Source organism: Triticum aestivum, chromosome 3A (assembly GCF_018294505.1).
Source record: "Triticum aestivum cultivar Chinese Spring chromosome 3A, IWGSC CS RefSeq v2.1, whole genome shotgun sequence".
NCBI lineage: Eukaryota > Viridiplantae > Streptophyta > Magnoliopsida > Poales > Poaceae > Triticum > Triticum aestivum.
The window spans coordinates 645,627,747-645,644,519 of record NC_057800.1 but is presented as its reverse complement, the minus strand read 5'-3'; the positions used below and the strand labels follow the sequence as shown (position 1 = coordinate 645,644,519).

The following is a 16,773-nucleotide window of genomic DNA, read 5'->3' as shown; positions in this document are numbered from 1 at the left end:
GGGCTCGTTTGGAAGGAGGGGGACGCTCGCTCGCGCACGTGGATTCCCTTCGCTCGCTCCCTTCTCTCGCTCGCGTTTCCGTTCTCGCGAATACGGCCAACTCCATCGCGTGACCCATTTCTACTCCAAATGATTCGTTTGTGTCCGTTTGAGGTAAAATGAACAAATCAAACGATCTAATACATGAGAGCATATGGACGTTTTGTCCGGCCCGTGTCCGCTTTTGCCCCATTTCTAAACCAAAGTTGCTCTCGGTTTGGGGCCAAAGCGGACAGAAAGCGGACGCCTTTGCGTCCTCGTTGTTCGCCTGTGTCCGCCTCGACCCCACATGTCACTCTCTCCTTTTCTGTACCCGGCCCACCATGTGCATCCACGACCACGACGTATGAGATGAAAATGGGGTAGTAGCACTGCGTGCAGCGAGTTTGTGCGGCCTCTGTCCGCCGTTTGTTCTCTCTATTTCTACCCTATATGGACAAAATCCGGACAAAATGGGTATAGATTTAGGATCGTGCGGTGGAGTTGGCCTAAAAGGAGACGTGGCTGGTGCCGCTAGTTGGGCGCACTAGCTTATCCTTTATATGTTCAATACCTTGATCCTAACCCACAATATTCCTTGATGCCCAATATCATGTACATACACGGTTGCAACGTCAATTCTTTGTGCAGAACAGAGCCTACACACACCCTGCAAGCGAACGCGCAGAAGAATTAATCAATCGCAGCGGCATGAACCGACGACTGCCCTGCCTCTGGCCGGGAGTTTCCCGGCCGATCGACGGCGGCGTCCGTCGCACCGTGCATCGCCTCGGCCTTGCGTGCATCCTCAGGCTTCAGGACACACTTCGATGGAGCAGTCCGACAGCGCCCGGCCGTGACGGTCAGTTATAGGTAGCTCTGCCCGTGTACGCGCGGCTGATTCTCCGCTGGGTTCCGCAGGCGGCCCTCCGTGGCGTTCCCCGACGCTGCGATCGCAAAACGGCAAACCATTTTTGAGAACAGTAGAATTCATACCTGCAGCAATAAATTTGTACAGCACAAAAGGGCAAAATAACTTTTTTTAAAAGAAAAGGGCAAAATAAATTATTTTTAGGACACAATAACTGGGCCTCGTATATGAGAACTGCTTGGATGATGATGGGCCAGGAGGAGTAACTCAGGTCCATTACACTCCGGACAAGGCCCTCCTGTACGAGGCCCATACAAGAGGCTGGTTCGGGAGTACGCAGCCATGAGGAGGTAGCAACTCGTTTCGTTTAGTCCCACCTCGCCCAGCGAGGAGCGCACGGGAGGGCGAGGAGGCATCAAATAGAGGGGCAGGGCAGCTGCTACAACTCATACCTTTCTCGGCCTTTTGGCTAAGATCAAGTGTAGTATCTGTTCTTATCAGTTTAATATCTGATATGTGGGCCATGTGCCCACAACGATATTAAATTTATTTTTTATGGGGGAGGGTCCATCACAGTGGCTTGCCACTGGGGCCCTCATGTGTTCCCTGGACGTTGCACTACTGTCCAGGCGTGGCGCACCCCAACCAAATCAGTTTGAAAATTTTGAAGCAGCTAATCTTGGGGCAGTAATTCGTACCAGACTGTTTGTAGGATGGGAGGGTGACGTAGCGAGGGCAATGGCTTCTCCTGCTGTAGGACGACGCCTCGTCGTCCTCCGACCCGCAATCCCGGGGCTGCGACAGATAAATATTGGCTGAGTTGCGTTTTCTTCTTTGCCGAGAAGGGATCCCATGTGTGTGTTATCGTACCTGGTAGTCCTTGTGGAAGCAGAGCCTGAGCTCCTGCACGGAGCCGTTCTTGCAGACGAGGTGCGGCAGCCGGCCGAAGGCGTGGTCAATGGCGTCCACGATGTGCGCCACCGCGTACTTGCGGCCGTTCCGCGGGTAGATCTGCGCTTTCCGCAGAGCTTTCTGCGCGCAGATTGAGAAGCGTGCGCGTTAACGCCGTGCAGAACCATTCACAGCCACGGCGACCTGTGCTGCTACGAACGTGGGGTCATTACCGTGACGTTGTACTTGCTGTAGAGGTAGAGCGCCGTGGAGAAGTAGTCGTACTCGTCCTGTATCTCCGGGTAGCCACACGTTCCATGAGTCGCTGCAACACGCACCAACAGAACAGAGGGTGAGTCCCTCGAGTGTCAGATACCACGGGTCAAGAAGAGCACAAAGCGTATGCATCTCTTCTGCTGGTAAGTAGATTCAGAGAGCGCATGCATACCCCACTGATGAAGAAGACGGTCCAGCCAAAGAAACATCAGCACATGCACGACAGAAACAAAATGAGCCCGTGAGTGAGTGAGCCACAGTGCTGTCTGTTTCTCCTCAATAATATGCTAAGTCGCCGGTGAACTGAACTGCTAGCAGTACCTCGTGGGCCCAGAAGGGGCCTCTCCCGCCGAAGCAGGTGGAGGTGTCGCCGCAGTAGAGCGACGGCCAGTACTTCTCCAGGATCGGCCTCAGCATCGCGATCTGCACGCGCCGGCCAAGCACATTGACTTAATTTAGTTGCATCTCTGGAGAAATGAGCCCGGCATGTGCCGTTCTCACGAGACTCTGACTGAATCGAGGGCTCCTCACGCGTACTGTACCTTGTTCATGTTGAACGTGGTGGTTGGCCTGCAGCACGACGGCCACCCACCGTAGCTGTACTGCGGCCACAGCCCATCTGTTATGTCCGCAACAAAGAAAGATGAAATCGGTATTGTCTATGATCTTGTGACTGATTCTGAATTTTGTGAAATTCTGTTATGTCCGCAACAAAGAAAGATGAAACTGGATATTGTCTATGATCTTGTGACCGATTCTGAATTTTGTTTCTGAACAGCAAACAAAATTCACTAGCATCTGAATACGGAGACAGATTGATGGCTGCATTTTCACTAGCATCTGAAAATTAAACGAAGGGTTGGTGTACTTACGGATCGTGAACCAGTTGAGAGGGTTTGATCTGCAGAGCGCACGCAAAGGGAGAAAGCCGGATGAGAGGAAATTCTCAGGGAGGGGACAACAATGCGTGAGCAAGGGAGGAAGGGAAGCGAGTTGGGGGCACCGTACCGGCAGCAGCCGTTGGAGCTGCAGCAGTGGTTGGTCTGGCGGCAGACGGTGCCGGGCCACTGCAGGGCCAGCACGTAGTGGTCGAACCCGGCCTGCCGCCGCTTCCTCCCGGCCGCCGGCGACGCCAGCAGCGCGCCGGGGAGCAGCACGGCCAGGCAGAGGAAGCAGAGCGACACGAGGAGCCGCCTCCCGCGCCTCGTCCCGTCCATTGCTATCCGCAGCACAAGAGTCTTCTTGGCTCGATGACTCGATCGACCGTGTCTAATAATAATCTACGTGCTACCCACCACCATTAGCTGCCTGGTCTCCCCATGTGATCCGCTGCAATTTATGGCGCCTTCTTTGGAGTGGCTTGGGGGACATGACAGGCATGTATGATTGGTCGACTTTGCTTATTTAGCTTGACGTCGTTGGGAGTAACACTCTCCCCTCGTCTTTGGGTTTTCTTCTCTCTGCAGCGTACGCTTTGCTTCCATGGAGATGGAGGGTGCAAAGTTTCTACGACGGCCAGAAACTTACGTGCATTCTGTTGACAAAGGTATACCAATGGAGCAGCCGGAACCGGAAGTCACACGGCTTGATCTCCTTTCCCCTCTTTCAGTTCGAGGGTACTCTAGAGCATCTCTAACCGACGCATAAAAGCCTTTAGAGGAGGAAACTAAGCAGCTAACCGCACCTAATCGATCCCTCAAACGGTTAGAGGAGGATAACTTTTATTCCTCGACCGTAAAAGTGAGCCCAACTCTCCAAAATATACTCACACCGTGCCTCCCAGAGCAAAAGTTTTGTCCTCCTCTATTCCCGTCTCCGTGGCAACCACTTCCCGGTGTTGCCGCCCATTCTCGCCACAGCCACCACCGATGCCCTCGATTTCGGACGGGATGAAGAGCCAAGACCCTTAACATGACACTGTCGGAAACGACCCCTGCACCGCCGCCCGCACCAAGGAAGAAGTTGGGCACCAAAAACCTCCTCCGGGCAACCACACCGGCAACCACCGCCGGTAGCATGCCGCTGGCAAGGTCGCAAGACCAGTCCTGAGATTTCGGGGGGCCTGAGCGAAGTTAAGACTCAGGGCCCTCTTAATATTGGCCACCATGTATAATTTGTTTATCAGTTGCCATGGCAAAATCGCATAGAGGATATGACATCGTTTTTTTCACGAATACACAAAGGTTGCGTATTTTTTCATTGATAGACAGAAGAGTTATACATCATGAGATTACATACACTCAATTAAGCCATGTAGACATGAAGGCATGGTAAAGAGTGTAGAGCAAACGGATGGGGTTGCTCATCCCTGAGACCAATGGAGCTAACTCTTCGGGATGATGTTTTGTGTTCCGGTGACGCCAGCTTTCGCCCAAAGGCGCGCCTCGTCTTTGATGATGGGGGAGAGCCGAGTGACCGAAAGTTGATCACCGTCGAAGATGCAGCCGTTCTGATGCTTCCAGAGCCATCAAGCGGTGAGGGTGATGAGTGTTGGGGATCGTAGCAGAAATTTAAAATTTTCTACGCATCACCAAGATCAATCTATGGAGTAATCTAGCAACGAGGGGAAGGGGAGTGCATCTACATACCCTTGTAGATCGCTAAGCGGAAGCGTTGCAAGAACGCGGATGAAGGAGTCGTACTCGCAGCGATTCAGATCGCGGTTGATTCCGATCTAAGCGCCGAACAACGGCGCCTCCGCGTTCAACACACGTGTAGCCCGGTGACGTCTCCCACGCCTTGATCCAGCAAGGGGAGAAGGAGAGGTTGGGGAAGACTCCATCCACCAGTAGCACGACGGCGTGGTGGTGGTGGAGGAGCGCGGAACTCCAACAGGGCTTCGCCAAGCACTACGAGAGACGAGGAGGGAGAGAGGTAGGGCTGCGCCAAGAGGGGGATGATCTCCTGTGTATTGCAACCCCAATACCTCAAGTATACATAGGGGAAGGGGAGGGGTTGCGCCCCCATCTAGGGTTCCCTCCCTAGGGGTGGCGGCAGCCCCAAAACCCATCTAGGGTGGCGGCCAAGAGGGGAGAGAGGGGGGCGCACCTAGGGTGGGCCTTAAGGCCCATCTGGACCTAGGGTTTGCCCCCTCCCACTCCCCCTTGCGCCTTGGGCCTTGGTGGGGGGCGCACCAGCCCACCTGGGGCTGGTCCCCTCCCACACTTGGCCCACGCAGCCTTCTAGGGCTGGTGGCCCCACCTGGTGGACCCCCGGGACCTTCTCGGTGGTCCCGGTACGTTACCGATAGCACCCGAAACTTTTCCAGTGACCAAAACGGGACTTTTCATATATAAATCTTTACCTCCTGACCATTCCGGAACTCCTCGTGACGTCCAGGATCTCATCCGGGACTCCGAACAACATTCGGTAACCGCATACATACTTTCCTTATAACCCTAGCGTCATCGAACCTTAAGTGTGTAGACCCTATGGGCTCGGGAGTCATGCAGACATGGCCGAGACAACTCTCCGGTCAATAACCAACAGCGGGATCTGGATACCCATGTTGGTTCCCACATGCTCCATGATGATCTCATCGGATGAACCACGATGTCAAGGATTCAATCAATCCCATATACAATTCCCTTTGTCTAGCGGTATAGTACTTGCCTGAGATTCGATCGTCGGTACCCCGATACCTTGTTCAATCTCGTTACCGGCAAGTCTCTTTACTCGTTCCGTAACACATCATCCCGTGATCAACTCCTTGGTCACATTATGCACATTATGATGATGTCCTACCGAGTGGGCCCAGGGATACCTCTTCGTTTACATGGAGTGACAAATCCCAGTCTCGATTCGTGCCAACCCAACAAACACTTTCGGAGACACCCTTAGTGCACCTTTATAGCCACCCAGTTACGTTGTGACGTTTGGTACACCCAAAGCACTCCTACGGTATCCGGGAGTTGCACAATCTCATGGTCTAAGGAAATGATACTTGACATTAGAAAAGCTTTAGCATACGAACTACACGATCTTGTGCTAGGCTTAGGATTGGGTCTTGTCCATCACATCATTCTCCTAATGATGTGATCCCGTTATCAACGACATCCAATGTCCATGGTCAGGAAACCGTAACCATCTATTGATCAACGAGCTAGTCAACTAGAGGCTTACTAGGGACATGGTGTTGTCTATGTATCCACACATGTATCTGAGTTTCCTATCAATACAATTCTAGCATGGATAATAAACGATTATCATGAACAATGAAATATAATAATAACTAATTTATTATTGCCTCTAGGGCATATTTCCAACAGTCTCCCACTTGCACTAGAGTCAATAATCTAGTTCACATCGCCATGTGATTAACACTCACAGGTCACATCGCCATGTGACCAACATCCAAAGAGTTTACTAGACTCAATAATCTAGTTCACATCACTATGTGATTAACACTCAATGAGTTCTGGGTTTGATCATGTTATGCTTGTGAGAGAGGTTGTAGTCAACGGGTCTGCAATATTCAGATCCCTATGTATTTCGCAAAACTTTATGTCATATCGTAGATGCTGCTACCACGTTCCACTTGGAGCTATTCCAAATTGTTGCTCCATTATACGTATCTGGTATCTCTACTCAGAGCTATCCGGATAGGTGTTAAGCTTGCATCGACGTAACTCTTTACGTCGAAATCTTTATCACCTCCATAACCGAGAAACATTTCCTTATTCCTCTAAGGATAATTTTGACCGCTATCTGGTGATCCACTCCTAGATCACCTTTGTACCCTCTTGCCAGACATGTGTCAAGGCACACATCAGGTGCGGTACTCAGCATGGCATACCGTATAGAGCCTATGACAAAAGCATAGGGGACGACCTTCGTCCTTCCTCTTTCTTCTGTCATGGTTAAGCTTTGAGTCTTACTCAACTTCACACCTTACAACTCAGGTAAGAACTCCTTCTTTGACTGATCTATTTTGAACTCCTTCAAAAACATGTCAAGGTGTGTGTTCTTTGAAAGTATCATCATGCATCTTGATCTATCTCTATAGATCTTGATGCCCAATATGTACGCAGTTTTATCCAGGTCTTCCTTTGAAAATCACTCTTCAAACAACCATTTATGCTTTCCAGAAATTCTACATTATTTCGAATCAACAATATGTCATCCACATATACTTATCAGAAATGTTGTAGCGCTCCCACTCACTTTCTTGTAAATACGAGTTTCTAGCAAACATTGTATAAACCTAAAAGCTTTGATCACTCCATCAAAGCATATATTCCGACTCCGAGATGCTTGCTCTAGTCCATAGAAGGATTGATGGAGCCAGCATACCTTTTAGCATCCTTAGGATCGACAAAACCTTTTATTGTATCACATACAACTTTTTCTTACGAAAACTGGTAAGAAAACTTGTTTTGACATCCATCTGTCAGATTTCATAATCGAAAAATACAGATGATGCTAACATGATTCCGACGGACTTAAACATCGCTACGGGTGAGAAAATCTCATCGTAGTCAACTCCTTGAACTTGTGAAAAGACTCTTTGCCACAAGTCGAGCTTCATAGATGGTAACATTACCGTCCACATCCGTCTTCTTCTTAAAGATCCATTTATCTTAATGGCTTGCCAATCATCGGGCAAGTCCACCAAAGTCCATACTTTATTCTGATACATGGATCCTATCTCGGATTTCGTGGCTTCTAACCATTTGTCGGAATACGGGCCCACCATCGCTTCTCCGTAGCTCGTAGGTTCATTATTGTCCAACAATATGATATCTAAGACAAGATTACCGTACCACTCAGGAGTAGTACATATCCTTGTCGACCTACGAGGTTCGATAGCAACTTGATCCGAAGCTTCATGATCACTATCATTAACTTCCTCTTCAACAAACGTAGGCGCCACAGAAAACATCTTTCTGTGTTGCATCACTCTCTGGTTGAAATAAAGGTTCGACAACCTCATCAAATTCTATCTTCCTCCCACTCAATTCTTTCGAGAGAAACTCCTTCTCGAGAAAGGACCCGTTCTTAGCGACAAACAATTTGCCCTCGGATCTGAGATAGAAGGTATACCCAACTGTCACCTTTGGGTATCCTATGAAAATGTGTTTGTCCGCTTTGGGTTCGAGCTTCTCCGGCTGAAGCCTTGAGCATCGCAACCCCAAACATTAAGAAACGACAACTTTGGTTTCTTGCCAAACCAATGTTCATACGGCGTCGTCTCAACGGACTTATATGGTGTCCTATCTAAAGTGAATGCAGCTGTCTCTAATGCATAACCTCAAAATAATAGCGGTAGATCGGTAAGAGACATCATAGATCGCACCATATCTCATAAGGTTCGATTATGACGTCCGGACACACCATTACCCTGTGGTGTTCCAGGTGGCTTCAGCTGTGAAACAATTCCACAATGTCTTAAGTGATTGCCAAACTCATAACTCAGAAATTCTCATCGATCAGATCGTAGGAATTTGATCTTCTTGTTATGATGGTTCTTAACTTCACTCTGAAATCGCTTGAACTTTTCAAACGTTTCAGACTTGTGCTTCATTAAGTAAATATACCTATATCTACTCAAATCGTCAGTGAAGATGAGAAAATAGCGATATCCACCGCACGCTTCAATTCTCATTGGATCACACGCATCAGCATGTATGATTTCCAACAAGTCACTTGCCCGTTTCATTGTACCTGAAAACGGGGTCTTAGTCATCCTGCCCATGAGGCATGGCTCACATATGTCAAGTGATTCAAAATCAAGTGACTCCAAACATCCATCGACATGGAGTTTCTTCATGCATCTTACGCCAATATGACCTAAGCGGCAGTGCCACAAGAAAGTGGTACTATCATTATTAACTCTACATCTTTTGGCGTGAACATGTGTATTACCACGACCGAGATTCAATAAACCATTCACATAGGGTGCATGACCATGAAAGGTATCATTCATGTAAACAGAATAGCCATTATTCTCTAACTTAAATGAATGACCGTATTGCAATGAACATGATCTAATCATATTCATGCTCAACGTAGACACCTGATAACATTTATCTAGGTTCAATACTAACCCCGAAGGAAGATGGAGCGTGCGATGGTGATCTCTTCCATCACACATCGTCACCTCGCCCTTAGCCAGTCTCCGTTTAGTCCGTAGCTTTTGTTTCAAGTCACCAATAATAGCAACTGAACCGGTATCCAATACCCAGGTGCTACCAGGAGTACTAGTGAGGTACACATTAATAACACGTATATACTTCATTGAAGTTGCCAGCCTCCTTATCTACCATGCATTTGGGGTAATTCTGCTACCAGTGACCGTTCCCCTTACAATAGAAGCACTTAGTCTTGGGTTTGGGTTCAATCTTGGGTTCTTTCACTAGAGCGGCAACTGGTTTGCCATCCATGAAGTTTCCCTTCTAGCCCTTGCCCTTCTTGAAACCAGTGGTCTTGTTAAACCATCAACACTTGATGCTCCTTCTTGATTTCTACCTTTTGCGGTCTTAAGCACCGCGAACAGCTCCGGGATCAACTCCATCCCTTGCATGTCATAGTTCATCACGAAGATCTAGTAGCTTAGTGATAGTGGCTAGAGAACTCTACCAATCACTATCTTATCTGGAAGTTTAACTCCCACTTGATTTAAGTGATTGTAGCACCCAGACATTCTGAGCACATGCTCACTAGCTGAGCTATTCTCCTCCATCTTGTAGGCAAAGAACTTGTCAGAGGTCTCATACCTCTCAATACGGGCATGAGCCTTAAATCCCAATTTCAGCTCTTGGAACATCTCATATGTTCTATGGCGTTCAAAACGTCATTGGAATCCCGATTCTAAGCCGTAAATTATGGTGCACTTAACTATCAAGTAGTCATCAGGACGTATCTGTCAGATGTTCATAACATCCACAGACGATGCTGGAGGGGTTGGCACACCGAGCGGTGCATCAAAGACATAAGCCTTATGTGTAGTAGTGAGGACACTCCTCAGGCAACGGACCTAGTCCGCGTCAATGCTTACAATATCTTTCAACTTAGTCTTTTCTCTAGGAACGTGTTAAAACAGGGAGCTAAAGCGTGAGCTATTTATCCACAACATATTTGCAAAGACAATTTATACTATGTTCATGATAATTAAGTTCGTCTAATCAAATTATTTAATGAACTCCCACTCAAATAGACATCCCTCTAGTCATCTAAGTGAAACATGATCCGAGTCAACTAGGCCGTGTCCGATCATCACGTGAGACGGACTAGTCAACATCGGTGAACATCTCCATGTTGATCGTATCTTCTATACGACTCATGTTTGACCTTTCGGTCTTCCGTGTTCCGAGGCCATGTCTGTACATGCTAGGCTCGTCAAGTCAACCTAAGTGTATTGCGTGTGTAAATCTGGCTTACACCCGTTGTATTCGAATGTTAGAATCTATCACACCCGATCATCACGTGGTGCTTCGAAACAACGAACCTTCGCAACGGTGCACAGTTAGGGGGAACACAATTCTTGAAATTATTGCGAGGGATCATCTTATTTAAGCTACCATCGTTCTTAAGCAAATAAGATGTAAAACATGATAAACATCACATGCAATCAAATAGTGACATGATATGGCCAATATCATTTTGCTCCTTATGATCTCCATCTTTGGGGCTCCATGATCATCGTTGTCACCGGCATGACACCATGATCTCCATCATCGTGTCTTCTTGAAGTTGTCTCATCATCTATTACTTCTACTACTATGGCTAACGCTTTAGCAATAAAGTAAAGTAATTACATGACATTTATGTTGACACACGGGTCATAAATAAATTAAGACAACTCCTATGGCTCCTGCCGGTTGTCATACTCATCAACATGCAAGTCGTGATTCCTATTACAAGAACATGATCAATCTCATACATCACATATATCATTCATCACATCCTTTTGGCCATATTACATCACATGGCACATGCTGCAAAAACAAGTTAGACGTCCTCTAATTGTTGTTGCAAGTTTTTACGTGGGTGCTATAGGTTTCTAGCAAGAACGTTTCTTACCTACGCCAAAACCACAACGTGATATGCCAATTTATATTTACCCTTCATAAGGACCCTTTTCATCGAATCCGATCCGACTAAAGTGGGAGAGACAGACACCCGCTAGCTACCTTATGCAACTAGTGCATGTCAATCGGTGGAACCAGTCTCACGTAAGAGTACGTGTAAGGTCGGTCCGGGCCGCTTCATCCCACGATGCCGCCGAATCAAGATAAGACTAGTAACGACAAGTAAATTGATAAAATCGATGCCCACAACAACTTGTGTTCTACTCGTGCATAGAAACTACGCATAGACCTAGCTCATGATGCCACTGTTGGGGATCGTAGCAGAAATTTAAAATTTTCTATGCATCACCAAGATCAAACTATGGAGTAATCTAGCAATGAGGGGAAGGGGAGTGCATCTACATACCCTTGTAGATCGCTAAGCGGAAGCGTTGCAAGAACGCGGATGAAGGAGTCATACTCGTAGCGATTCAGACCGCGGTTGATTCCGATCTAAGCGCCGAACAACGGCGCCTCCGCGTTCAACACACGTGCAGCCCGGTGACATCTCCCACGCCTTGATCCAGCAAGGGGAGAAGGAGAGGTTGGGGAAGACTCCATCCAGCAGCAGCACGGCGGCGTGGTGGTGGTGGAGGAGCGCGGAGGGAGAGAGGTAGGGCTGCGCCAAGAGGGGGATGATCTCGTGTGTATTGCAACCCCAATACCTCAAGTATACATAGGGGAAGGGGAGGGGCTGCGCCCCCATCTAGGGTTCCCTCCTAGGGGTGGCGGCAGCCCCAAAACCCATCTAGGGTGGCGGCCAAGAGGGGAGAGAGGGGGCGCACCTAGTGTGGGCCTTAAGGCCCATCTGGACCTAGGGTTTGCCCCCTCCCACTCCCCCTTGCACCTTGGGCCTTGGTGGGGGAGCGCACCAGCCCACCTGGGGCTGGTCCCCTCCCACACTTGGCCCATGCAGCCTTCTAGGGCTGGTGGCCCCACCTGGTGGACCCCCGGGACCCTCCCGGTGGTCCCGGTACGTTATCAATAGCACCCGAAACTTTTCCGGTGACCAAAACGGGACTTCCCATATATAAATCTTTACCTCCTGACCATTTCGGAACTCCTCGTGACGTCCGGGATCTCATCCGGGACTCCGAACAACATTCGGTAACCGCATACATACTTTCCTTATAACCCTAGCGTCATCGAACCTTAAGTGTGTAGACCCTACGGGCTCGGGAGTCATGCAGACATGGCCGAGACAACTCTCCGGTCAATAACCAACAGCGAGATCTGGATACCCATGTTGGTTCCCACATGCTCCACGATGATCTCATTGGATGAACCACGATGCCAAGGATTCAATCAATCCCGTATACAATTCCCTTTGTCTAGCGGTATAGTACTTGCCCGAGATTCGATCGTCGGTATCCCGATACCTTGTTCAATCTCGTTACCGGCAAGTCTCTTCACTCGTTCGGTAACACATCATCCCGTGATCAACTCCTTGGTCACATTGTGCATATTATGATGATGTCCTATCGAGTGGGCCCAGGGATACCTCTCCGTTTATACGGAGTGACAAATCCCAGTCTCGATTCGTGCCAACCCAATAGACACTTTAGGAGACACCTGTAGTGAACCTTTATAGCCACCCAGTTACGTTGTGACGTTTGGTACACCCAAAGCACTCCTACGGTATCCGGGAGTTACACAATCTCATGGTCAAAGGAAATGATACTTGACATTAGAAAAGCTTTAGCATACGAACTACACGATCTTGTGCTAGGCTTAGGATTGGGTCTTGTCCATCACATCATTCTCCTAATGATGTGATCCCGTTATCAACGACATCCAATGTCCATGGTCAGTAATTTGCTTTGTCTATATGATAGGTACTTCGACGGTTGGCATCCCAAATGGCTGTTGTGCTTTAAGGCAAGGACAAGCCAACCTATGCGTCTCATGTGGAAGCTGGAGACACGTGTATCGTTCTTAATGCAAAAGATATTTGTGTTACAGGAAGAAAAATGACTGACAAAATTTACTACTGGCACGCGGATTAGTAATTCTAGGAAATACTTATGTATACCTTATTTGGTATTATTATTAATTTTCTTCTGTCACGTGCATTTTGCCATTTTTCCAATAGGTATATTGGCCACCTGAAGGAAAGAAAGCTCAAGGACCAGATGGCAAAAGACCCAACTGAAGTGATCCGTAAAGTTGTCATGTGCATGCTCCCCCACAACAAATTGTGTGATGCAAGTGAAATTTCATGGAAGAAAAGAACAAAATCCAATAACATACCATAAGATTCACATCCATCTTTTCTTCCCTGTAGCTGCAAGTGGCTGATATTCCATGTATACTGAATTACTGATGGGCCGTAGTCTATTCTGCCCCCTTCTCGAATTACCATTTAACATGTAGTACTAGTTTTATGATGGTATTCTCATTAAAATCCCCAGTTTTGCTCTTCCGGGATAGGGATCACAAGCTGAGGATATTTGCTGAAGGCGAGCATCCATTTCATGACCGGCCTCTCAAACCTTGTCATGCCGCCACGCAAAGTACGTGAGATGCACCCCCGGGCAAGACGTGCGATGATAAGGACACAAAAGAAAGATCAGGACAGGGAAGCTAAGAAAGCCGAGGGGGAAGCAACTAAAAATGGAAAAGCTGCGGTCGCTGCATATGTCACCTTCAGATGTGCGTGGACTATGGAGAGACCTATGATTTGCGCCAATGGATCTACCCGATGCATTTTTTGGATGATGATGTACCTCTTATCCCTTTGACATGTAGTCTTTCGTGTTGAATTTCATAGACATGATGCACTACAATCTTATCACGTTGTTAAGGTAGCCATATTGCTGAGAAGCCTGCTGAGTTGAGTTGAGGAGGCACTAGAACCTAGAAAAGCTCATACTCATTCTGAATTTTCTTTTCTTAAACCTGTAACTGGGATCTTGTATTGCAAATAAAATTCATCGCATTATGTAGAATATCCATCTTGAATGGAGCAGATAATTCATTAGGTCGAGCTATAACTCACCCTTTTTTGTCAAAAAGAAAGGTAATATTTTGTAGAATAAAAGGTCCCTCCGATTTTGAACTAAAACCATGACACTTATTATGGATTGGAGGGAGTGCTATTATGTGAACGAAAATGTTTTCTAAGAAAAAGAAAAATTAGCAGCATTTTCCAAGGTTAACCATTTTCTAAAAGAGAAATTTGAGATTCAACTTTTTTTGAGACTATCTTCAGAATCAACTTTTTTTTCAGAGCATCTTGAAATCCAACTTTTTTTTAGAAACGTCTTGAAATTCAACTACTTTTTTTTAGAATCTGAAATTCAACTACTTAGCACAAATAAGAGTACGAGTGGCCCAACAATAGCCCATTAAGGCCTTAAAGGCCATCAATTGTACGTGTGGCCCAACAATAGCCCATTAAGGCCTTAAACCCTAATGCGAAACCTTTCACCGCCTCTCTCCCTCAACTCCCGTACTCCGCGTCTCCACCACACAAGAGAACCACCACAGCACCTCGCCGCCGCCGCCGCCGACGCCGACGACTACGATGTTGCGTTCGCGAGCTCGCGCTCTCCTCCTGCTCCGCTCGTCCGTCCCCAGATCGCCACCGCCGCAGCCAAATCCACTTCGGAGCCTGGCCCGAGCCCCACCCCCGCCACCACGCCTTCTCTCCCGCTTCCTCTCCTCCTCCTCTCCGGAGGCCCTACCGGACGCCCCCTCCTCCGCTGCGGAGGCCCTCCCGGAGGCCCTCCCGGATGACCCCTTCGCCTTCCCGCCCGGCGCCATATCCGGATCGGCTGATTCCACCGAGGCCGACAAGGACAACCTGGCCGTACTCTGTGAGGAGGATGCGGGCGACGCCGACGACATCTTCGTCTCCACCGCCTCCTCCGACACCGCCGATCCCGAAGCCAGGGATGAGGAGGTCGCCCGCGTCCGCGCCGTCGTGGAGTCCACCCCGGAGGACCAGATCCCCACCGCCATCACTGACATGGTCGTTGACTTCACCGAGCCGCTCCTAGCCGCCATCCTCCTCTCCGCCGAGAACTGCTCTGGTAAAAAACTACTCCTCTTGTTCAAGTCTGCCGGGAAGAACAACCCTGATGTCAAGAGCCTTGCCAATTATCGTCTCGAGCAAGGTTGCTGATTCAGCTGAGATTGATGAGATGGACGCACACATGCTCTGGGATTTGGTGAAGGAAATGGGAAGTGTGCCAGGATCATTGAGCACCCCACTGCTGAACAAAGTGCTAGCAATATTCTGGAAGCTCGAGAAATCGAAGGCGGCGCTAGAGGTGCTTGACAAGTTCAGTGAGTTTGGCTGTACTCCGGACAGTGACAGCTATTATCTGGCGATTCAAGCGGTTGGAAAGAAGTCCATGGTTGGTTCTGCATGGGGATTTTGCGAGAAGATGATTAGCTCTGGGTGCTTCCCTGATGGGAAGAAGACTGGTGAGATTGTGACCTTCTTTTGCTAGGGGAAGAAGGTAACAGAGGCACATTCAGTATACCTAGCAGCGAAGGAGAAGAAGGTTCAGATTCCTACATCATCCTTGGATTTCCTTGTTGGTGCTTTGGCGAAGAATGATGAGACCATCAGTACCGCTCTGGAGCTGCTGGTTGAATACCAAGGAGAGTCTCTTAAGCATGCAGGCAAGTCCTTTGCTGTCGTTATACATAGTTTGTGCAGGATGAAGAATGTGAAGGATGCAAAGAAGCTGTTGATGAGGATGGTGAATCTTGGCCCAGCTCCTGGTAGTGCAGTGTTCAACTTTGTCATCACAGGATTGTCTAAAGAGGGAGAAATGGAGGATGCAAAGGGTTTGATAAGAGTGATGGAGAGCCGAGGGCTGCGCCCTGATGTTTATACATACAGTGTGATCATGAGTGGCTACACAAAGGGAGGCATGATTGATGAAGCTCATTCTCTACTTCGCGAAGCTAAGAAGATCCATCCAAAACCAAGCAGGGTTACTTATCACATGCTGATCCGTGGTTACTGCAAGATGGAGGAGTTTGAGAAGGCCCTGGAGTGCCTAAAGCAGATGAAGGAGGACGGGTTGCAGCCAAATATGGATGAGTATAACGAACTCATCTAGTCATTGTGTCTGAAGTCTATGGACTGGAGAACAGCTGAGAAGCTCCTGGAGGAAATGGAGGGCAGTGGATTATGCCTTAAGGGCATTATCCGCAGCCGCATAGCAGCAGTCAAGGAGTTGGAAACGGAAGAGGCGTCAAAAGACAGTCAAGAAGCATAGTTTCTCTAGGATATGCATGGAGTGGCACTGCCACTAATCAGTTTTGGGGAATCACCCTCCTTTTGGTCTCTGCATCTCTGGTGAGGTTATGAAAAACACCATCTTTTGTACTTGTTTGTTTGTTGCTAGATGCTAAAATAATTTTGCGTTTGTATTGTAAATGCCGGACCAGCAGGGATGCATAATTAATTTTTGTCTAGAGTTTATGCGTCTCTAGAAGTAGAACCAAGAGAATTTCGACGCAATTTTCGATCCAATGTTATGACTTGGAAAAAGGAGTATAGATGTTTGCCTATTCCCAAAGCAAGGGGCCTTGCGAAGTGAAAATGATTTATTCTTTTCGGAATGTGCTTAACAAATCAAAAGGTAAGTAGTAACAGTAAAATCATGTTGGTGCAGCAGCAGGTACCTG

The 16,773-nt window shown here is 48.1% G+C and overlaps 1 protein-coding gene, 1 non-coding gene and 2 pseudogenes across 2 annotated transcripts; 3 read left to right on the top strand and 1 right to left on the bottom strand.

Moving 5' to 3' along the window:
* Nucleotides 1-485: 485 nt before the first annotated feature.
* Nucleotides 486-3,595, bottom strand: LOC123058901 (ribonuclease 2). Its single transcript, XM_044481572.1, has 9 exons — nt 3,065-3,595; nt 2,929-2,957; nt 2,599-2,675; nt 2,378-2,479; nt 2,229-2,232; nt 2,014-2,105; nt 1,760-1,921; nt 1,588-1,684; nt 486-965 (listed from the first exon to the last, which is right to left on the bottom strand). The coding sequence occupies exons 1-9, from the start codon at nt 3,271-3,273 to the stop codon at nt 886-888; spliced, it is 852 nt and encodes a 283-aa protein (XP_044337507.1). The 5' UTR covers nt 3,274-3,595; the 3' UTR covers nt 486-885.
* LOC123063943 (U2 spliceosomal RNA) lies at nt 1,338-1,534 on the top strand. The gene has a single exon (XR_006430637.1). It is a non-coding gene; the product is annotated as a U2 spliceosomal RNA (small nuclear RNA).
* A 372-nt stretch (nt 3,596-3,967) lies between the features above and the next one.
* LOC123057074 (50S ribosomal protein L13-like) lies at nt 3,968-13,932 on the top strand (annotated as a pseudogene).
* A 621-nt stretch (nt 13,933-14,553) lies between these two features.
* On the top strand, nt 14,554-16,562 carry LOC123062866 (pentatricopeptide repeat-containing protein At3g02650, mitochondrial-like; annotated as a pseudogene).
* Nucleotides 16,563-16,773: the final 211 nt, after the last annotated feature.

Excerpts from the sequence above, each read along its gene's own strand:
- LOC123058901 (XM_044481572.1), bottom strand. The coding sequence starts at position 3,273 with ATGGACGGGACGAGGCGCGGGAGGCGGCTCCTCGTGTCGCTCTGCTTC. Across the intron at positions 2,958-3,064 it reads AGCTCCAACGGCTGCTGCCG|ATCAAACCCTCTCAACTGGT; the intron begins GTACGGTGCCCC and ends TGCGCTCTGCAG. Across the intron at positions 2,480-2,598 it reads CCACGTTCAACATGAACAAG|ATCGCGATGCTGAGGCCGAT; the intron begins GTACAGTACGCG and ends CGGCGCGTGCAG.